The following is a 22,573-nucleotide window of genomic DNA, read 5'->3' as shown; positions in this document are numbered from 1 at the left end:
CAGCGTCTTTGTTTGGAAAGGGAGACGCAGAGTTGATCTTTATGACCAAGTCCACTGACTCATTAACTACTGCAGAGCACTGTGGTGCCTGTCAAGTATCTGGCAGACGAGGTTTCATCATCCTCAATCTTGTATTTCCAGTGCTCTCTGCTAGATAGGCCTCTGTATCAAGTCTCCAACAATGCACTGACTGCTGCTTATCTGGCTGAGGCAGAGCAGTTAAAACCTTATCTCTGGCTCACCTCTGTCAACAGTGGATTTAAGTGTGGATTTAAAATAAAAACCCAAAGAAGGGTGATCCTAACTACTGTCTGTCTTCAGAGCCTGCCTTTTGCTCCTCAAGTGGCCTAATTTGGCTGCACTGTTCATAACTGTTTTGCATCATTAGGTGAATTCCCCCATGCCTCATGCTTGCACAAGAATTGCTGAGCTGTAGGAAAAGTCCGGTGACAGAATTCTGTACAGGGAATGCAGTTACAGCGAGCTCGGACAGCTTCCCTGCAAACACACTGAGCAGTTGGCCATCAGGGCAAAAAGTGCCCCCTACTCCTAGCAACCCGGAATCTTGCACAAAGCGATGCACTTTCTGAGCCGACTGCTCCCAGCAATCCATTGCTGAAAGCAAAGGGGATGCTTTTTGACAGGTTTATGAAGCCCTGTAACCCTCTGCCAAAGCTCTAGGAGTCTATTACTCTGTGATTAGCTTCTCCCTGCTGTTGTGAATGGACAGTGTAAGCAAGGGTGTGGCCGTGCCTTGGCAGATTGGGACAGGGTGGGAGGCTCCTGGCTTTGGGAATCCTGGGTATCTCCAAGGCTCTAGAAATTGGGATAGAGATTTTTTCCCCCTCCCATAGCCGTGCCTGGGTTGAACAGTTCATAGTGCTCTAGCTGTGTGCTGACTTCTCCACAGTCCTGCCTGCTTGGGGGGCCCAGGTTGGAGCGTGGGTTGGGTAACTGCTCTCCTGCTGCATTAACTGGGCTAGCAGGTAACGACTCTGGCTGCTGCAGTGCCACGGGCCGGCACTGGATTTGAATGTCAGACTCAATAGCAGCCTTTGATCATTTCTACAGGACCAGAGGTGGGCTGCTACCTACAGGCTATGAAAAGAGACTGTACCCCATAGGCAGGGTTGCCTGTCTGTATTCCCTGCTGTACTTGGCACAGCTGGCTGGCTAGTCTGGAGCTCCCTGAATGGATGCTTTGGGAGCTGCTCTGGTACCAATGGCTGCCCACGGTTCCAGGACCCCTCCTCTAGCCACCTGTGTGACTGACATACCCCCAAGGGCTATTGAGAATATGGTTCTCTTGGTCCCTTCCTTGCATTATGGGACAAGTTCCAAATACCAGGCAATGCCAGGAGATTTCTGTGACCCGCTCTGGCTACAGTCCAATCTCACCTCCCCATCCTGTATGCATGGTCGTGTCTGCCTTTGACTGCAAAGGGTTACATGATTTCATGGCTCATTTATGCCTTTTAGATGCTAGAGGGAGAATATTTTTAAAGTGTGTTTATATTGAAATGCAAGTATAATAAATCCTACAAAATACCCCAACCATTCTGCACACCCAGACCCTCGCCTTTGCTGGTGGTGGTCACTGAATGACACTAGGCTCACTATAATTGCTGGAGATCCTGCCACAGAGGGACAAGTCAACAAGGAAGCTGGGGCTAGTGGGCAATCTGAACCCGGAACCCGTCCCCCTCTCCTTGCAGCTCCACTAAGGAATAGTCACACTCCGTGAATCCGGTTCAGAAGCTACAGAGCACCTGACAATGCCCATCTACCAGAGCAAAGTGGTTTGTTGCCTGAATTGCATATAGCAGTTGCCCAGTGGCTTCTCGACTGGATCTCAGGCCATGTCCAAAGGATGGTGCTCAGCAGGCTCGTGTGGAATAATTCTCGCTCTCAGGTCCAAAATCTACTGAGGACAGGAGCAGCTCTTGCGCTGACCCGCCAAGGGTCATCTGGTATGAAGCCATGAAGGTGGTGCCAAGCTAGAAAGGTGAGTTTACCGAAGCATTGTATGATTATCCAAGGTTTTTGGTGGTGAGCACTGCTGGAGACCGGAGTTCTCTAGCACTACTGCCTGGATGATGAGATGCCCGGGTCATTTTCCAGGCCATGTTTCTAGAGTCACTTACAAAGCTGCTAGATTTTTGCTGCCTTAGCTGCTAGGCCTTGTGGCTGGGAAGCAGCAGCCCCCTTCCAAAGTTACTGCTGAGCTCCTGTTCTCCGGCGTGCAAACCAGATGGGGCTTGAAAAGCACCTATAAATCTTCTTAATTGTAAGCACCCGAGGTGGGAGAGGGATGTGTATCTGTGCTTGATCCCCTTCCAATTTCTCAGGATTTTAAAAATCCCAATTCTTGGAAAAATCCTTTGTAGAACATGATACTCTGAACCTTGTCCTGAGCAGGGCAGGTGCTGAGAGACTTCCGCGGTGTTCTCCCCTGTAGCCCGACTGTCTCTGCTTCTCAGAGCGGGGGACCCTGCGTCCCTGGCTGGCTCAGGTGAGTGGGAGCAGCACCTGTGCCCCAATCGAGGGAGAACGACGCAAGCAGGATGAAATCTGCCTGCAGGGGTGGGAATGGAGAGTCCTGCCCGCCGTGTACTCCCTGCGCTGAGGAAGCGTTAATCTCTCAGCCTATTTAAATGCCTGATGATGTTAAGCAGCATTAAACAGGGGCGTCAAGGTGCTTCCTACTGTCACTGCTCTTGGGCTGCCCCCTCCTTTGTCTAGGATGGATCCTGGGCTAATTCAGTCTGCCCTGTGGGGCCTCCCCCACCCACTGTCTGGGCTGCAAGGAGCCTGGGGTTTCCCCTTCCCAGTCTGGTGAGTGGAGGATCAGCATGATCAGCCCCTTTGCGGCTGCTGCCTCAGTGTCTCACCTGCTGAAGCAGGGAGGGGCTGCGGAGCCTCCAGGGCCTCCCAGTGGGTAGAGAATCAGCAGCTGCCTTTGCAATGTCCTGGCCCAGTCTATGCTTCCAGAAACGGAGCATGGTGGGAAGAACTGTTTCAGCAGGCACGGCTTTGCCCCTGGGTGGATGGGACATCATTTGATTTTAAATACTTCCAGGGGCCTGCTGTGATCAGCTCTGGGGCAAAGCCGTGCCAGCTGAGCCCTCTTTAACAGCAGCACAGCCTCTCTCCCTAGCATTGACAGGGCCTTCTTCACAGAGCTGGGGCCTGGGGCCTGCTGGGAGGTGTCTGTCTGAGCCGGGTGGGGAGGAGTGCAAGCAGTAAACGCTGTTTCCTGACACAGCTTCAAGCCTCTTTTGGGCCAGGGTGCTGCTGTGCACCCCTTTAGAGGCGATATCTGTGTTTAACTTTTATACCATCCCTTGGCTCCTCAGCAGGAGGGTTACACCAGCTCAGGACCCCTTGCACGTGGGTAGATGGCGTGTGCGAGGGTTGAGTGTGAAGCAGCCTAGCTTGCACTAACTCTGAGTTTCTTTAAATGCAGTGAGCTAGTCTAGAGGGCTAAATAGGACTGACTGAACCACTTCTAGCAATGGGATGGGGCCTTTGGGGGCTATCTTGGCGTTACCGATTTCAGAACCCCAGGAGGGGTTCCTTCCTGAGCGTTACAGGACCTGGTTTGGCGACCCTGTGGAGAGCGAGGTTCTTGGGGTTTAAAGTACAGGACCAGAACTTGAAATCTGGGGGCTCTGTTCTGCTACGGACTTGCTGAGAGACGTTGGACAAGCCATTTAACAGCGCTGCCTCAGTTTCCCCTAGCTCTAAAAGGGAGACGATTTCCTAACCTGCAGGTGGTTTGTGAGCTTTTATTCACTAGTGTTTGCAAAGGGCTTGGAGAGTCTTGATAGAAAATGCTGTTGAAGGACAATTGGCTTATTAGCCTAAACACTGCTCTGGTGTTGGGGTGCCCGGTCTGGAACGATCAGGGAGCGTCTGATAGCTGTCTGACACGGAGCCATTGGCTGCTGGTGTGTTTGAATCCTCCTGCTTCAGTAGCACAGTCTGGTGCCTCTGAACAGCACTGTGATCCCCGTGGCAAGGTGCCTTGCAGTATGCAGTTCTGCCGGCACTCCTGAGGCGTGCAAGGCCAAGCGCCGATCCCCTGAGGAGCGTAGGGGCTGAGAGGAGCTAGCCATGCTCGGCACCCCCTACTTTGGTGACCAGAGCTATTAACTGCTCGGTTACTGCCTGGGCTTAACCACCCTTTTCTCCAGCTCTGCTCTCTCCTTTCCAGCCCTTGGTTGCATGCTCTGAGCCTGTGCCAGCGCTCTGATGCCTGAAGTTCCCCCTCCTTTTCTTCACCTTGCTGCTGCCCAGTCCTCAGGCCCTTACTGGTCTCTGCTAGGCACCCCTTGTGATTCCCCATCCTGTCCTCCAGTGCTCCCCCTTCTCTGGCTTTGACACCGCCACTGCTGACCCCTTCCTCCGCGTCCCCACACACTGCACCTGCCTCTGTGGACGATGCGCCTTCGGAGAACAGGGCTTAGTGCCAGGGCAGTTCCCGTCCCTTCAGTCTTGGCCAATATTTGCTGTGTGTGTCACTGTCATAAACACTCGTTTCCTGCTAATCCGATGGGTTTGGGGGTCTTTGCTCTGTTGGTTCAGAACCAGCCCTGGGCTCGCTGAAGAGTTTCTAGCCTAGATTCATGCCACAAGGGTTTTCACACACGGAGGAGGAGCTTTTGAGTCAGTGGCTAACGTCTCTGAAATCCTGCCCTGGGAGAAGGGCAGGGTGACCCAGGAGGGCTCGTCCAGCTCCACATTCCAGGCTCCGATTTCACTCCAGACCTGCAAGTGCTTGACAGAGGCAGTTGTCAAAGGCTTGCTGGGCAGGAGAGGCTGGCGGGTGGGGTGTCTAACTCTGTGTGGTTAAAGATGGGCACTGCCAACGCTGAGACAATGAGCAGCCTCTGCCTTCAGCTCGACGGGGCCCTTCTGTAGTGGTAGGGAAGCAGGTCCTTTGGGTGCTCATCCCGTGTCTTATAGCTGCAATGACGGGTAGAGAAAATCTGGGCCACCGTAAAGGTAATGAACCATTTTCTCAAGGGCTAAGATAGGCTATGGCCTGAGCCTGAGAAGGAGCCAGAATTTACCCATGTACATTGCCAAAGAGCCACAGTAATACGTCAGCAGCCCCCCATCAGGTCCCCCACCCGCCGGCAGCCCCTTCGATCAGTGCCTCCTGCTCCCTCCCCCACCTCCCGATCAGCTGTTCCCTGGCGTGCAGGAGGCTCTGGAGGGGCAGGGGGAGGAGGGAGGGCACGGCAGGCTCAGGGGAGGGGACGGGAAGGGGTGGAGTTGTGGCAGGGCCCGTGGCAGGGCCAGGGGTTCAGCGGTGAGCACCCCCAGGCACATTGGAAAGTTGGTGCCTGTAGCTCCAGCCCCGGAGTTGGTTCCTATACAAGGAGCTGTATGTGGCTCCGGAGCCCTGGGCTGGCCACCACTGATCTAGTCTGACCTGCATGACCCAGGCCAGATGTGAATGCTGCCGCAGAATCAGGGGCGGCTCTAGCAATTTTGCCGCCCCAAGCACGGTGGCACGCTGCGGGGGGCACGCTGGCGGTCGCCAGTCCCGCGGCTCCGGTGGACCTCCTGCAGACATGCCTGCGGAGGGTCCGCTGGTCCCGCGGCTCTGGTGGAGCATCCGCAGGCACACCTGCGGGAGGTCCACCGGAGCCGCCTGCCACCCTCCCGGTGACAGGCAGAGCGCCCCCTGCGGCACGCCGCCCCAAGCACGCGCTTGGCGCGCTGGGGTCTGGAGCCGGCCCTGCGCAGAATGCATTAGCGAAAGGTGCCAGACGCTATGGGGAGGAGGGTGGTGTAAGACCCTCTATAAAATAGGAATGATGCCTGAATAAAAGCAATAAGCTCTGTCCCAGCCCTGGCTTCTCTTGCTGCCTGCTGTCTTATAACCTCGGAGAATGTGATGCCGATCTGCAACTGCAGCCATCACGGGTGCGTCAAATTCAGCTTTCGGATTTCACGAGAGGCTCATGTGTAAGAGGAGACAGGCCAGGAAGGCGTAAAGACCCTGTTAGAACATAAATTATCTCTAGCTATTAGCAAGTGTGGCAGTAAGAATTCTGAGACCCCACGGCCAGGTGAGCGGGCGCACTGTCTGGGCTCTGATAACATTGAAGAATAACTCTTATCTAGCACGCTGCTGCTTCAAAGTATTCTCCAAACATCCCCTTTGCCTCAGATCTCCCAGTGAGGTAATGGTGGTTATCCTTGTTAGACAGATGAGGAAATTGAGACACAGGCGAAGTGACTGGCTCAAGGTCGCAAAGTGAGTGAGGGGCAGAGCTGAGATTAGACTCCAGTTCTTGGGTCCCAAGATGATCAGACCACTCCTCTTTGCATGGGTGTGCGTATCCGTACTTGTAACTCTCCTCTCTAGGTCCTTGCTTTAATGGGTGTGTCCTACACCACCCTCGGGAAGTGGAGAAGTCTGATCCCGATTTTACAGTGGGGGGGGAACTGAGGCACGGACAGTCTGCACTTGCATTATTTCTAACCCTTCCACCCCTGTGTGGTGCAGTGTGTAGGGTGGGTGCAAACTTTGCTGTGCTGGCGGTGCCCAGGGAGGAGTGCAGAAGGACGGGGTGGGGGAGGGCTGTATTTTGTGGGGGCGGCTGCTGGATTACTTTGGCAAGGTGGCGTGGGGAGGCATATGTGTTTGAGGCAGGGCTAGGGGGGAGGCGGTGTGATGGGGAGAGGTGAGGGTGCTGGAGTGAGGGTGGGGGTAGCTTGTGGCCCAGGTGTGGGCAAGTAGGAGGGACTGTGTGTAGGGTGGGCTGTGCTGGGGAAGCAGGAGGGGGTTGGGTATGCATGTCAGTAGAAGGTTGGCGGAGGGGCTGTTTAGGGGGAGCAGGGTGGTGTACAGGGGTGCTGGGGGAGCCGGGGTAGTGTAGGGGGTACTCTGGGTGCCCTGGGGGGGTCAGTGCTGTGTAGGGGGGAGCAGGGGTAGTATAGAGAGGTGCTGGGGGGAGCAGGGGTAGTATAGGGTGTGTCCTGAGGGGGCCAGAGGGGTGCTGGGGGGAAGTAGGGTGTGTGAATGGGGACACGCTGGGTGGTGTGTGTGATACTGGGGGAGCGGAGGTGGTGTAGAGGGGGAATGGGGGATGGTTAGGGATGTGTAGGAGGATACTGAGGGAGAGCAGGAGTGGTTTCGGGGGAGTGTTGGGGGGAGCAGAGTGTGTGTGTGTGTGTGTGTGTGCTTTGTGCTGGGGGGAGCAGAGAGTGTGTGTGTGTGTGTGTTCTTTGTGCTGGGGGCAGCAGGGGTAGTGTAGGGGGTTCTCTGGGTGCCCTGGCAGGTCGGGGCTGTGTATGGAGGTGCTGGGGGGAAGTAGGGTGTGTGAATCAGGACACGCTGGGTAGGGGATACTGGGGGAGCAGAGGTGGGGGTACGGACAAGCGAGGAGAGTGGGGGGTGGTTAGGGCTGGGTGTGGGGAGCAGAGGTCGTGTGGAGAGGTATGGAGGAGTAAGGAGTGGTTAGGGCTGGGTAGGGGAATATGGAGGGAGTAGAGGTGGTGTGGGGGGGTATAGAGGCATGGGGGTGGTTAGGGCTGGGTAGCGGGGAGTGGGGGGAGCAGAGGTGGTGTGGGGGGTACGGAGGAGCAAGGGAAGGGGGTTGGTTAGGGCTGGGGAGGGGGGCGCAGAGGGGGGCACGGGGGGAGGGGGTGGTTAGGGCTCGGTAGGGGGATGTGGGGGCTATGGAGGAGCGAGGGGAGGGGTGGTTAGGGCTGGGCGGGGGGGAGCAGAGGGGGGGCGGGGGGAGGGGTGGTTAGGGCTGGGCGGGGGGGAGCAGAGGGGGGGCGGGGGGAGGGGTGGTTAGGGCTGGGCGGGGGGGAGCAGAGGGGGGGGCGGGGGGAGGGGTGGTTAGGGCTGGGCGGGGGGATACTGAGGGGCGGTTTAGGGGGTGCTCGGGCCGGGCATGTGGGCGCGAGCGAGCAGCACCGCACGTCGGCCCCCCGCCCCGCACCTGTAGCGGGGGCGGCCCCGGGGGGGGGGGGGGAGGCGGCCCGGCCCCGCCCCGCCCCTCGCCCTGCGGTTGGCCCGGCGGGCGGCCCATGCTAATGAGCCGGGCGCCTTATGGCACCTGCCGGCGGGTCCCGGCCAGAGCCGCTGCCCGCCCGCCCGCCCGCCCGGCCATGCCGCGCTCCTTCCTGGTGAAGAAACCCTCCAGCACCCGCGTCCCCAACTACGGGCAGCTGGAGACGCGGCAAGGTGAGGGGCCGGGGCCGGGCACCCAGGGGAGCCCCCGGCTCGGGGTCCCCTCGGGGGTCCGGGTCCTGCTGGGGTCACCGGGCTGCGACTTCCCCGGGCCGCTTCCCACCCCTGTCCCGTCCCGTCCCGTCCCGGGGCCGGCAGGTGCCTCGCCTCGCCGCCCGCCCGCCCCCAGCGCCCCCCGGGCCGGGGGTCCCCTCGCATCGCTTCCCGGGCGCTGGGCTGACGGCCCGGCTCTGCCCCTGGCGCCGGGGGGCGAGGAACCAGCTTCCCCCGCACAGGGCAGCGCGGCGGCTCGGGGGGCGGCTCCGGCCCCGCGGGGATTGCGGGGGCGGCTGCAAAGTAACCCCGCTTCCTTCTGCGGGCGGAGTGCGGCTCCCCAGCAGCTCCAACGGGCGCCTCCCCCTGGGACCCCCCAGAGAAGCGGGCTGGGGGGCGGGCGGGGTCCGCGTTCCCGGGGAGCAGCGGGGCGGGCGGTGCCGCCTGGATTGTCACTGCCGCTGGGGCACTGGTGTGACACCCCTCATAGTGGGGGCTTCAGGCCGGGGGACCCTAACCCAGCTCCGTCCATAGACCCACTGCTGTCATCTCCCCCGAGTCCAGCAGCAGGGGGGCCCCCCCGGGAGTATTTCCAACAGGCTGCTTGGCCCTGGAGCACACAGCGCTCTGTCATGTCATCGGCACCGGATGGGGGTCAGAAATCTCCCCAGGACCGAGGCACTAGGGCTGACACTGGGCGTGTTGGGATTAACTTCCCTCTTGGACCTCCTGGAAGGTCCAGCGCCCTCCACCGAGCACTGTGGCGGGCCTGATTCACCGGTGGATAGATGGCCTGGGCCGTCCTCCCAGCACGGCCCCTAGGCTGGGGCAGAATAATGCCACCAGGTGGGGCCTTCGCGACTGCTCCTGCCAGTTCCGCTCGTGGGTCCAGGACCTAGGAGCCTGCGGCTGCGGCAGCGGGAACGGTGGCCTGTTTCCATCAGGTAGAACAAGGCTCTGGCTGGCTGCACAGAGGCTTCCCACCCCTAGAAAAGGGGAAGGGGGGTGGCGTTAGATTGGCCGAAGTGGGAGCTAGCAGGGAGTGCTGGGGCCAGCCCCACATCCCAGGCCCCAGACTGTAAATAGCACTGCCCCAATAGCAGTCCCTGCCCCAAACTGTTCCCCGGCTTTTCTCCACACAGTGTGTAAGGTCTGAGCAAAACAAACCCGCAGGGGGCGGAGGAGTTGGCGGGACCGTGGTGCAGGGACTGGTGTGTGCACAGTGTGTAGGCGGAGAGGACTTTGGTTAATGGACACAAGCGAACTGGCCTCACTGGTGCACAGCTCCTGGCTACGCGTGTACGCAGGGCACAGGGGTGGGCGCTAATAAACATCATGTTCACCTGCCTCTTGCTTCTCCCAGAAATCAATGGCGCATGCCACTCCTGTGGGGGGCTGGTCATCCCCATCCTCATCCCGAATGACAGCGCCCCTTCCACGCCCTGGGACGGCAGCTCCATCCTCGCCCGCTTCTCCTTGCCTCTCCCACTGGGTGGTGATACCAAAAGGACTCCCAGCACAAGCCCCCACAACCTGGAGTTCAGCCTGGTGGACACGTTAACGGGCCGAGCCCCGGGCACCCCGCTCAAGGACAACCAGAACAATCTCAACCTGCCACCTGTCCTCAGCCTGCCCCCAAGGAGGCCATCCGACCCGGGGAGCCCAGCAGAGGGGGACAGGGGAGCCCAGGACAAACTGCAAGGGGCACGGGGCAGGGCAGCTGAGCCCTTGGAGAGATTTGAGTGCTTTGACTGCCACAAGTCCTACCACACCTTCTCCGGGCTGGCCAAACACCGCCAGCAGCGCTGCGTGCTGCAGGCCAGGAAGTATTTCAACTGCAAGTACTGTGACAAGGAGTACGGGAGCCTGGGGGCGCTCAAGATGCACATCCGCACCCACACGCTGCCCTGCGTCTGCAAGATCTGCGGCAAAGCCTTCTCCAGGCCTTGGCTGCTCCAGGGACATATCCGAACGCACACAGGTGGGCTGCAGCGTCGGGCGGGGTGAGTCCTCGGGGTAACAGCGCAGGGGCTGCCCAGGCAGGGAAGTGCCTTTAATGTGCTTACAGGGCTCCTCTTGGCCGGTCATTTTGCACAGCTGCCGGCACAAGCCGGTCGAGGTGGCTTGCAGGTGCATAGTGGGCAGTAGCGGAGGTGGGCTGGGAGAAAATGTCTAATCTGCTGTTGGATCGGCCTTTTAATCTGGCACTCACAGAACAACCTGCCAGGCCCAGTTTGGTTCAAAATGTTTGTATTTTGTACGGAGATTTTTTGCAGACCTCAAGAGTAAAGGGGCACTGTCTGTGTACAGATCAATTGCTGCAGACCAACTTCTCTGCCTGGGACACTAACACGCTGTATTTGTATCCCAGGAGCACTAACGGCTCCATTTAGATCAGGGTGAGCCTTTGGCGTTAGGTGCTGTACAGATACCCAGGTCCCTGCCTTGGGGAGTTTACAGGCCAAGGGCTTGTCTTAGGACACCTGAGCTCCTCTCACTGCTCGCTCCAGGGACCCCAGTTGATGAGTTGTTGTAATCTGAGCGGCTGCATCCCCACTCGAGCTTCAACTCCCCCTTGGTGGTGGCCCAGCTTGGTGGAGGTTAAAGTGTGGATGAGAGTCAGGGTAGGGGCAACCTTTGAGTTCCAGCTCCAGCCGACAGTGCAGAGAAGACCAGCCCACAGGCATCCTGCACATGTACCTCAGGGGTCCCCAACGCAGTGCCCGCAGGTGCCCTGGCGCCCAAGTGTGCCCACGTACTGGCCGGCGGACGAGCATCCGCCGAAATGCACCGACACGCAGCATCATCCAGAGGCGTCGCCGCCAAAGTGCTGCCGATTATCTGGATGACGCTGCTTGTCGGTGGTATTTCGGCGACGCCTATTGACGTTGCCGCTTGGCAGCATTTCGGCAGATGCTCGTCTGCCACCACGGTCCTCCGCGCCAGACGAAAAAGGTTGGGGACCACTGCTTTACCTTTATGCACACAAATAGTCCCATTGGCTTCAGTGGCTCTACTGCATGCAGGAAATTAAACAAGTGCGTAAATCATGCCAGGCGCTTGGATAGGGTGACCAGATGTCCCGATTTTATAGGGACAGTCCCAATATTTGGGGATCTTTCTTATATAGGCTCCTATTATCCCCCACCCCCGTCCCGATTTTTCACACTTGCTGTCTGGTCAGCCTAATCTGCGAAGAAGAATCTAAGCCCTTCGAGTAAGTGAGTAGATCTTCAGTATCCCAATTGCTCGGCCCTGTTTTGCTCTTTGTTTGCCCTTTGCATTTCTATTTGTTTGCACAATGCAAACTCAGTGAACTTAGTTTTTCCCCTGTGAGTTTCAATTTCAGACTCTTGGTGCTGTAATGTCTGGCTTACAGACGCTGCAGATGAATGTTTAAAAACAACTGTTTTCATGGGAATGAATTTTTTTAAAGTATGGAAATCTTGCTGGGCTTAGGTTTCATAAAAGCTGATTTTAGCAAAACTAATATTTTTGTCACCATTTAACTTGATTGTGTCCCTTTAGTAGAAATTTTTGCAGTATTTCCTACCTAGTCGCTTAGAAATCGGATAACTCAGGTCAAATTGACTAGCAATGAAGTAACCAAAAATCAGACTGACTAGTCTTGTTCCGTTATGCCAGATGAGAACAACATCCAGAGCAAATGCAACTAGTGAGAAGTAAATGATCTAAAGAGAATTCGTCCAGTTTTAATAACCTTCGGTATTACAGATTAGGAGAAGGGAGGGGAAATTCCACTATCCTTTTAAAAAGATGTTCTCTAATCCATCTAGATTAGCCCTAATTCCATTTACTCATGGTGTGTTTATTGTAAGATTGTTGTGGTGCCTTCACAGTCTTGGTTTCTCCCTCTTGGCTCACTTCCTATGGCCTTGGGCATGTTGCCTCTTTGTGCCTCAGTTTCCCCATTGTGAAACATGGGTAATACTTAACCTATCTCCAGGTGGGTTGTGAGGATTAGTGCTGATAAAGTGCTTTGAAGATTTAAGTGCTGCCAGCAAAGAGAGTGGCAGAGGAGCATTGGTCTAGTACACGTCTTCTGCCTAAACAATCTCTTGCCAGGCTTGCTGTTGTGGGAAAGTTCCTCTTGTAATAGGATGTGCTCATGTCATGTAGGCCGAGAAATCTAGTTACAAAGCTGGTTGTTCCGAAGAGGGAGACGTGCAATTTTTTCCCCTCCCTGCACGCCTAAAATCGAGGTGGTAAACAGGAAACAAAATTCAAGTGCCTGATGCACATATCCCCTTCCATATCCCATGCACGAACCCAGCCCAGAGCTGTGCACGGCAACAGGGCTCCTGCAGAGGATGAGCGATAACCTGATGTTTGTCTCCCCGCATTTCTCAGTTGCAAACATCCAAGAGAGACTGGGGGAGGGCTGGAGGCTGACTCACTGGTGTCCCTTTAAGCAGACAGCAGATTGGACCTGAGTTGGCAATATGATCCGATTGCAAAGAAAAGGCTAACGTGACTCTTGGGCTCCGGAGCAGAGTCAGTCCTGGTTCCTTTGCACAGGGCTCTGGGCACGGCACCTGGAATATTGCCCCTGGTTCTGGGCACCAGGATCGCAGGAAGATATGGACAAATTGCAGGGAGTTCTGAGATCTGCGGCCCGGCAGGATTGATTTACAAGGAAAGACTGAAAAAGCTGCATGCATCTAGCTTGGCTAAGCAGCACCTAAGGGTGGGAGCAGAGGGAGTGAAGGGCTACTCAGTGTGGTATATAGAGGGATAACAAAGGGTGGTAGTGGGGTGGATTAGGCTGAAGCAGAGCAAACCTGGCAGTGAGCTGCCTTGGGTTGTGCAATATTCTCCCCAGGAGAGTGTTGTAAGCCCCATGGCTAGTAAATGGTGCTGGGAGGGGAATGATCTGGGCCTGGCCCTGGCCCTGGGGAGAGAGTCTGATGGGGCTTTTCCATGTCCAACATCTGTGATTTGACAGGGAATCCTTTGATTGTGAATTTCAAGCCAAACTGTCGGGAATGGGCTGGCTTCTGCAGCAGAGGCTGGGGGTGTCTGGGAAGAGTCACCAGGCTGGGCTTGGAGGGAATGCAAAACCCTGACTCCCAAGGGTGCTGTGTCCCACCCCTGCTGCTACTATATGCTCAGGTCTAGGGCTTCCAGCTGTGGAGTCCATGTTCTCTCTGCTCCCCCCATGGTGGAGCGCTTCTGAAATGAGTTTCCAGGTCTCATGGGCTGTCTGTCCACCTGGCTCCAGTCTCATCTCTTTCTCCCTTCTGCACGGTAGGGAAGCGGAACGTTCCCCTGGTTACAACGTGCAGCCGGCCGGGCAGCCACTGGGATGCTCACAACGTTCCCTCTGTCTTGCTCCCTGGAAACCCCTTAGCCCACCTGAGCACCTAACAACCCGTGGTGATTGCCTGCCATTCGGCCTGGCCACTGCACCCCACTGATTCCAAGGAGGAGCCAGGATAGGAGAGTTGTGTGGAACTTACTGCTATTTCTGGGACCCCAGGCTGCTTGGATCTCAAAGGAGAACCGTACAAACCAGACCAGATGCGGGATTGGTCCCACTCCCTGACCCGGCCAAGCCAAGATTGTGCCCCAGTGCCTTGTCCAGTGGGAGCTGCTTGCATGGGGGTGGTTCTCTCTGACCATGTTGCCTTTGCTCCCCCCAGGTGAAAAGCCCTACAGTTGCTCGCACTGCAGCCGCGCCTTCGCCGACCGCTCCAACCTCCGCGCCCACCTGCAGACGCACTCGGACACCAAGAAGTACCAGTGCCGGGGCTGCTCCAAAACCTTCTCCCGGATGTCGCTGCTCTCCCGGCACGAGGAGGCTGGCTGCTGCCCTGCATCCTGACGCCCACTGCCCATGGCTGCACCAAGCAGTTGGAATGAGGAAACCCGCTGTAGGCCTGGGCATCTCCGTGGGAGCTTCCGGCATCCCGCCATGCTGTGGAGGGTGTGGGTGGACATGTTCTAGCATGGGAGAAGGCTCCGGTTCCTGTTGATGGTGGAGCTCTATTCCCATCTTCCAGCTTTGTGTCTTCAGCTGAATGGCACCAGCTCTGCAGAGGGCGGTGCTGCAGGCCTGGCAAACTCATTGCAGGAATGACTTGGTTCTCTCTCCATGCAGGCAATGCCCTTCAGTGTGCGCGTGAGGAAGGGGAGTGGAGACTGCGTTCCAGGCTAGCTTTGAGCTCCTTGCATTGAGCTCTGGCTCTCTAGGGGTGAACCGGATCACCCCCAAAGCTCCATGCATCCACTCTGCTCACCTGCCTGGAAGGACGTTTGTCTGCACCCGTTCAGCTGGGCTGCCCGAAGGGTGCTTCAAGCAGCGCCATGCCGGAGGAACAGCCTCTCGTCATTTCTGCCCCTCTCCCATCCTTTGCATCCAAGAGTCTCCACCTCCCTCATTAGGGGCTGGGCCGTCAAATGCAACGCGCTGTCCTGTCACCCGCAGCCGGTGGGAGCTGTCCCTTCCCTACCTGCATGCTGCCACTGCTCTGGGGCTGCCAGTGTGGGATCTGTCGTCGCACGTGGGGTCAGTTTCATTGCCTGGTGTCTAATAAAAAGTAAAACCGGGAGCCTGCAAAGTGAACTTGTCTTATTGCCCAGAGAGAGCATGGGGCCAGCGACGTCTCACTGCAAGGGCGCGGGCTGCTTCCTGCTCCAGCTTGGTGACACGTCCTCCTAGTGCTCCTCCCCAGCCTCAGGACTTATCCGCTCGGGGTTATTTGTATTGCAGTAGCACCCGGAGCCCTGGCAAGGGCCAGGATCCCAGCGTGCTAGGTGCTGTACAAACACAGAACAAAAAAATGATCCCTGCCCCCAAGGAGCTTACAGTCTTCAGCCTAAGACAAGGGGCAATGGAGGATAGAGACAGAGAATAGAAGAACTAGTGAGACACCATTGGTTGGCAGAGGTCTCCAGGGCTGTGCGTAGTCATAGCAGAGGGACTGCTTCTGCACTGTTTGGCTTTCAGATGCTCCCTTACCTCCCTCCCAGGCATCTGCTTCTCCCCGCTCATGGCGCAGTTCACCCGCCTTCACCACTTGGACACCGACGCGTCCTCCAGCCCCAAAACGTACCCTGGGTCTTGCATTGTTAGCAGTTGCTGGAAGTACAGCGCCCAGGTCTGAAATCTCTGCTGTTTGTCTAGGTTTTTTTCTTTTAAGGACCTTGTTTACGTAGGCCCTACTGCCAGTGTGTCATGCAACCCCTGCTGTTGCTTCGCTGGCAGTCGTGCTTCATTCACAGCTGTGCTCGGAGGTAGCGCTAGACCTATGGGCCTCACAGCTCCTCGTTGCCTACCTCAGTGCACTCTGGTCCCAGCCACAGCCAACCTGGCACCCCACCTCTACCATGATGAGGGAGGGGCTCACTCCCTTGTACCTCTTTTTGTGCCGAGAGGGCCAGATTTCCAAGGGCTCAGTGCTCACAACCAGCCCCATCTTTCCAAGCTGCTCCGCTCTTGTCACGATTCTTTTATAGCCAGATCTGTTTGAGAGCTCCTGCACCCAGAGCTGTCTTGAAAAATCTGCCCTGAACCTTCAGTACTCTCTGATCTTTTCTTGGAAAGAAATCCTAAAGCCAGGACCGCTGGAGAAGCCCCTCAAAGGGGCTGGGGCTGAGGCTCTTCCTTTTGGATCAATTTTCCTCTCTCTCCCTCGGACTTGAGCACATGAGCCCTTCCCTGGGGGAGGAGCGAGGGAATGATCAGGTGTAAATTCTTCAGCTCAACTCTCAGCATTCCAGAGGGGCTGTCGGGCCAGCCATCCTGAGTATAAGTTGGTATAAAAGTTTACGACTAGGAGAGGGGGAATGGGTCCTAGGCAGGGAGGGATTTGCTGCAGCTCTGCACCAGGGATGGCACATGGAGTCTGAATGCATTATAGTGTTTTGCCCTATTCAGTGTTATGTCTTCATCCCTTGATTTTTTTAAACAGGAAGCAGAGGGCCTGGCCCTGAGGCCGCGTCCATGCGGGCAGTATAAATAGACGCAGGGGTATTGGTTTTTGCTGATCACTGAATGTAACTTGGGCGGGCAGGGCTCTCAAATATCAGATTCCTGGCCCTGTTTGCTTTCCTCCCAAGCTGCATGCACCCCTCTGCCCTGCCTCAAGCAAGGGGCTGCCACAGTTGCTGCTCACTCTCTGGGGCTGGACGAAGGCAGAGGCCCTATATTGCCACTCAGGGTCCCAGCTCCTGGAGTCAGGATTGCACCACGGTCTCAGTTTCATTTTTTTTAAGAAGTGTCTCACCCTTGTGGCTGTAAAGAAAAGCTTGAAACTGGGGGTAATGAAAGCAGCGATGTCTGCCTGTGTCTGCAGAGAGTCTGAACCAATAGCTCTGAGAGCTGCTGACTGCCCTGTGCAGCTCAGTGGGTGTTCACACCAAGTCCTGCTGCTCCAGCTCTACCCCAGCAGAGGACTCTCCATGGGGCAGTGGGTCATGGCAGCAGGTTCCGCCCACCCCCTAGCAGATACCCCAGCAGTCAATATGTATGTACTGGGCCTCCCCTGCTGTTCCTCTTGCCTCTCTGAGGATGGGCAGGGGGCCCCCTGCTGCTGCTTCTGTGGGGCAAGGGGGCTGCGTGCTACTGCCCCGCTCTGGGAGCGAAGGGAGCGGTGACTCCTGCCACGGCCACTCCAGTGGGGGTTGGGCTGTGGGGCAGGACCTACGCTGTGTGCGTGGGGCCCGTGGCCCCATGGATTTAGTGTCCTTCAGCAGCTCCTCACATCCTGCGCAGTCAGGGCAGCATGACGTAGGGCTGCAGCCCTGTGGGGTTTCTGGGGGGCTGCATGTGGGAATGCCCCCTCCCTTGCTGGCTCTTAAAGAGGAGAAGGCGTTTGGTCTGGCTCTGGAAGTTCCCTATCTACCCCTTGAGCAGGTCAGGGCAAGCTTCCCCCACTCTCCCCAGGAGCTCTGTATCCCTGTGCCTAGCCTGTCTGCCTGCTCCTCCTCTTCCCTGGTGTAGCTATAAGCCCTGCGGGGCAGGGCTGGCTAGTGTTGGACATGGCTGAGCATGCTGTCAGTGCTGATCACAGGTGGGTTTGGAGCCCTGTGCGGCTGGTTAAACTTCCAGTCCCCTGGTGATCCTAGTCAAAAGTTCCCCCAAGCCAACGGCTCGTGGGGCTGACGTGGTTATGGTGCAGTTTCATAGTCAACGGCCCATAAGCAAGTCATGTGGCCAGCAGCATCATGTCCACCCAGCTCTGCCTGCCCCTAACCCGAGGGATCAGGTCTCCATTTTGCAGCTGGGTGAACTGGAGGTGGCCTTGCAGTGTGAGGTGGACAGCACCTTCAAGCTGCTGCGGGTGGATGATCTGAGCCAGGCAAGCCACCGCCCCACGCACTGGGAAGAGCAGGGGCCCGGGTTACATCGTTTCAGCACAGACAGCAATGGGCTGGGCACTGCTTACAATGTGCAGCAGAAGTCCCTGCCCCAAAGGGCATGCAGTGCCAGAGAGGTGTCTTCCCCCCGGCCCTGCATACATCTGAGATCTCAGCTACCCATCCCTAGCTGCGTGTGTGGCTAGATGAGACTTTGGTGCGGGGGGAAGCTGCTTCTGTATTTTCACAGGCCTGGACTGCTCTCTGCCCCGTTTGCTCTGCTGGTGGCAGAGAACGGGTTTGAGACCTGCCCAGTACCAGCTGTGGAGAACATTTAAAAGCTGAGTGGGCAGCTTGTCTCCAGGGGCCTGTTCCGTCGTACAGCCAGGGCCTGCGTGCTAGGTGCTGTACAGACTCTTCAAAGGGCAAACCCTGCCCCAAGGAGCCTCTAAGCGCCATGACAAAGGGAACTCAGGGCTGCGGGGTGGGACAGAGGCAGCAGTGAAACCGGCTCAGCTCGGGGCCATGGCCTCATGGGATGCTTGGTGGTTCAGAACCCTGCGCCCCCCTATCGTGGCTATGTATAGCTCCTTGTGAAAGAGGCTGCGTGTTTCCTTAGTGGAGAGGGCAGCGTGTTTGGGTGAGCAGCGGGGGGCTGCTGATGTCACCTTCCTGGCCCAGCAGAAAGGCAAAGCAGAGCTAATATTTATATTTTGGGCACCAGAGGGCTTCAGTGGAGGTTATAAATAGAGCTCCGAGGCCTAAAGGAAGCTATATTGTGAATTGTCTTCTATTTCCAGAGCCCGATGTCTAAATACGTCCATTGCACCTGTCGCCAAGCGGGGCAGTGGGGGAAAGAATCTTACAGGCTCTAAAATAAGCCCGAATGTTTTCCCTTCTCCTAACGGTGCATGGAAAATACGTATAAATATATCACCGGGCTGGGGGGAGTGGAGCAGACGGGGGCCCTGGCAGCCAGCCAGCCCTGGGCGCAACGAGGGAGAGCGGCATCGGAATGAATGAATGAGATTTTCCACTCTGCAGTGGTTAGGCTGAAGCTGTAAACAGCACGTGGGGCCTTCTCCCCCCCCCATCTCTGGACCGCCTGCACCCCCAGCCCATCCTCCCCTCAGGGCCTTTGGAGCCCCACTCCCCCTGCTCTGTCCCCGCTATTGCCTCTTTCCTCTGGGCTATCTGCCCTCCACCCGGACCTACTGGACCCCTTACTTCCCTCGGGGCTTGGGAGGGCAGTGCCTAGCTGGGCCATGTGGGTCAGCACCTCTGCACTTCCCTCCGAGAGGACAAAATCCACCATCCTGGGGGTTCCCTCTTCTTTTGCAGAGGCTGGGTGGGAGATGCTGGGCCTGTGCCAGCCGGCCGAGCAGAGCCTGGGACCAACCCATGGGAACAACAGAGCCCACGGACTGGAGCCCATTGCTGCAGGAGCCATCGTGCCCGTGCTCGGCACTTTATACCTTCTTCCTCGTCAGTGAGCCCACTCTGGGGAAACTGAGGCACAGAAAGGGCACAGCAGCTGGCCTGGGACTAGGAGCCAGGAATCTCCTTTGCTGCTCCTTCCCCGTCCAGACCATTTCTAACCCCCGGGATCCCCGTTAGAAAAGCGATGCCTTGCACTGACGTGTTAGCAGCGTCACGGCTGGGCCGCATGAAGCCAGGGGGTGGGGTGGTCTCTGTGATGGGGTGCTAGCACGGCAGGGGTTCTCCTTTCCATCACTCCCAAACCAGGCTGGTCTCTCTTTCAATACGGGCCATGGGCTGATTGCTAGGGGGAGGCTGTGGGGCTCGCTGCTTGTGTGTGCGAGAGGAGACAGAAGCAGCTTGTGGCCTGCAGACAGAAAGCCAGCAGCTCCAAGACATTTCCTGAGTGAGGTCACCAGGAACATACAGTGTCGTGGGGCCCAGTTCTGCTTTTGGTGGTGCTGCACATACCTAGGCTGGGCCTCCTCCCTGCCCCCCAGCAGCAGAGCGGTGACTGTCCCATGATACGGGCGGGAAGGGGAATGAACCAAGGCTGGGTGGCCCAGAGAAAGGAGGAGTGGCTCGCCCCATGCCTCCCCATGAGCTGGTGCGCCCGCAGTCATGCATGCTTCCTCACGGGGCGTTGCATGACTCTTCAGGGCTGGATCTGGCACGTGCACGTTAATCAGGAGCAGAGCCCATTGTTCTGGGGGCTGGGAGCACTGGTCATTGATAGCATGGAGCCATTTCTCTGCGTTTTATAGTCAGACAACCTGCCTGGCCCATTTCACCCCCTCCCCCCCGACACACCAGTCACCCGTCCCGCTCAGTGTTTTAACTGGTGGTGGATGTTCAGCACATTTACAATTTTCTGCAGCTTCTCAAAGCAGAGGCAAAGGAATACAAGGAGGGAGTCAATTTATGCATTGTGGCAAGAACAGGCAAACCAGTGGGGCTGACCGGAAGGAATCAAAGTCACAGACCAGCAAGGTGGCAGCTGCACTCACCAGCTTAAACAAGATTTGATCATTAACCAGCTACATTTTTAAGACCAAACTACAAACCTTCCAGTCCAGAGTTTATCTCCACCTTACCCTATGGAGGTGAAAGTTGGAAATCCACCAAAGCTCCAGACAAATCTTGGAATGACTTCAGCGGCAAATGTCTTAGGAAAACACTAGTTATCAAATGGAATGACTTTATAGCAAATGCCAAGATTCATCAGAGTTCAACGGCTCCTTATTGCTAAAGAATCAAGCCAGAGTGGTTGGGCCAGGGGGCATCTGGAGGAATGTGCAAAAGGGGCCGCCAGAAAGTATCCAGTTGCCAAACAGTGCTCAGAGGGAGAACTCGTGGGACTTAGCACAGAGAACGTGCAAAGAGCCAGGAATAGGCGAGCCTTGTTCGTGCTTCCCATGACGTCTGATGGTGTGGGAAGGTTCCGATTCAAACAGTCCCAGGGGTGTTCGGTGTTTGGGAATAGCGGACAGTCCGTGTGCTCCGTGAGGAGCAGCCCATGTTGATCTCTGGGGCGTGGGCACGGGAGGTCCCTTAGCAGAGGAGTGAAACTTTCTTACCAGAAGAATGAAGCATAATGCACCTTGCTACCCAACCCCCTGACACTTCAAGGTCCCTCCTCACAGTACAGTTGCTCACTACAGCCCAGTGAACATCATCACATCCAGACTGAGGGCCTCGTTTGCAAATCAGGCTTCCGCTCATCATCCACAGAGCTGTCTTGCAACAGGGGGTGAAAACAGATTTCTCCCAATCTGGCAGACTGTCCCCAGCGAGGGTGTGGTCCAAACTGCAGCAACCAAACGGGAATGTGTCGTGTCTAGGGGGAAGTCTGGCCCAGGCATCTTGCACCAGAGTGCAGAATTACAACCGCTGTCTGTAAATGATGCACTAATTGCTTGTGCAGATCCTCTCTCCTGATGGTGAGTGGCCGGGGAACCGCACCCATCTGTCTGCCTCACGCTTGTCAGAGTTTGGTAGATCTGCCCTTAGGAGCTGGTATTTAATTTACACGTGAGCAACAATCCTGTTACTGTCCCATTAAGTGGGTGGCTAGTTTTGTGGGTGCTCCAGTGATGGTGACACTGCCCCGTTGGGTGTTGAACTGACATCGGTTCAGAGTGTTTGGGATCTAGAGGGTCGGGTTCAGGGCTCTGTTCCCCCCCTGCCCGTTGGAAATAGGAGGTGAAAATAGCATCTCCCTCCTGGCTCTGCACCGGCGGATTGGCGCACGTCCCTTGAAATTGCCGCTCCCGGGTGCCTTGTGACGTAAGGCGCTGGTGTTATTTGACGGGAGTCTCAGGTTGGTGGAAATGCCGGGTGCAGAGCCCTGGGGAGCTGGAACAGGCAAAGCAGTGGGGAAGCAGGGTGTTCGGTCCCAGCGCAGCCGAGACCCCAGCGCCCCTTCCCCCTTGTCTGTCATGCCATTCCCTGGCTGTACCCCCTGCCCCTTTACACACGCATGGTGTGTGTGGGGAGGAGTGGCTAAAGCTGGGACGGAGCCCGCGGCTCTCCTTGGCACTGGCACGCTGGGCTGTGAAATGGGGACTGCGAGAGCAGGGATGGAAGAGGCAGGTTGGCAAACGCCTGCCAAGCTCGTTCAGATGGTCGGCTGGATCCTCCTCCGTCTCTTGCTGGCTTTAAGCCTGGCTGCCTTCTGGGACGAGGTGCTGTAGCCAAGCAGGTTGCCGGGTTCGGGACCAGGGTAACTGGGGGGAGCTCTGGGGTTACACAGGAGGGCAGCGGGGGGGAGCTCATGCTGCCTTCGGCCCTTAAACCCAATCCATGAGAGGAAGGGTCTGGGAAGGCCGAGGTCACGTCCTCGCCGCGCCGGCTCTGTGTCCCGCGCTCTGGGGCCAGGGGGAAGGCGGGGCAGCACAGCAGCAGGCTGAAATGATCCGCTCGGGGTGTGGGACAGGGAGGGACTGGCACAGGGCTGTGACGGTTGGAGGTGCAGCACGTTTTGCTCCTGTGCTCCCCAAAGCACCAGCCCCTCGATCGAGATCCCCTGCAGCGGAGCCTGGCGAGGGAGGGAGGGGCTCCTCTGGTGAGTGTGACGACCTGTCTGAAAATAGCCGCACCGTTCCTATCTATAGCCAGCTGCCCTGGGCGGGGCCTGCCCTCCATGCACTATCTATAACCAGCTGGCAGGCCCCAGTGGAACCACACAAGTTTCCAAGGCTCTGTTAGCACATTAGTGGAAGCGGATCAGATGCCAGGGAGAGCACCTAGGAGCTGGTGAGGCAATCGCTGGCTGGTGCTGGGTGGTTTGAGCTGGATCATAGCGGCAGACTCTGCACCCCCACACTCTGCAGGGTAGCAGGTCCCCCCCGCCCCCCTGGCTGGGAACAGCAGCTCCTCTCCTGGGTGCTCAGGGTCAGTGCCGGGCTTAGCCCTGAGCATTATCCACCCTGTGCCGCCAGCTTGGTTGTTCATGGAGCCAGTGCAGCAAGTGGGTGAGGGGATCCGGGCTCTCTTCTGCCCTGCCAGCCCCATTGCCAACTC

At 57.2% G+C, this 22,573-nt stretch overlaps 2 protein-coding genes across 3 annotated transcripts in view; both read left to right on the top strand.

Moving 5' to 3' along the window:
• RNF166 (ring finger protein 166) overlaps window positions 1-14,042 on the top strand; it is a 37,381-nt gene extending 23,339 nt beyond the window's left edge. The window contains exon 7 of one of the 2 annotated variants that reach the window (XR_006573368.1): window positions 13,915-14,042. The gene's annotated coding sequence lies outside the window, so the exon portion shown is untranslated. Of the gene's footprint in view, window positions 1-9,614; window positions 9,747-13,914 lie in introns of those variants that run through there. The other variant, XR_006573367.1, reaches the window with a different exon arrangement.
• On the top strand, window positions 8,041-14,816 carry SNAI3 (snail family transcriptional repressor 3). Its single transcript, XM_044986825.1, has 3 exons — window positions 8,041-8,212; window positions 9,615-10,232; window positions 13,915-14,816. Exons 1-3 carry the CDS (start codon window positions 8,056-8,058, stop codon window positions 14,094-14,096), a joined length of 957 nt encoding a protein of 318 aa, XP_044842760.1. The 5' UTR covers window positions 8,041-8,055; the 3' UTR covers window positions 14,097-14,816.
• Window positions 14,817-22,573: the final 7,757 nt, after the last annotated feature.

The sequence above is a fragment of the Mauremys mutica genome, chromosome 14, assembly GCF_020497125.1.
Source record: "Mauremys mutica isolate MM-2020 ecotype Southern chromosome 14, ASM2049712v1, whole genome shotgun sequence".
Lineage (NCBI taxonomy): Eukaryota > Metazoa > Chordata > Testudines > Geoemydidae > Mauremys > Mauremys mutica.
The sequence above is the reverse complement of the archived record's forward strand: the minus strand, read 5'-3'. Positions and strand labels throughout refer to the sequence as shown.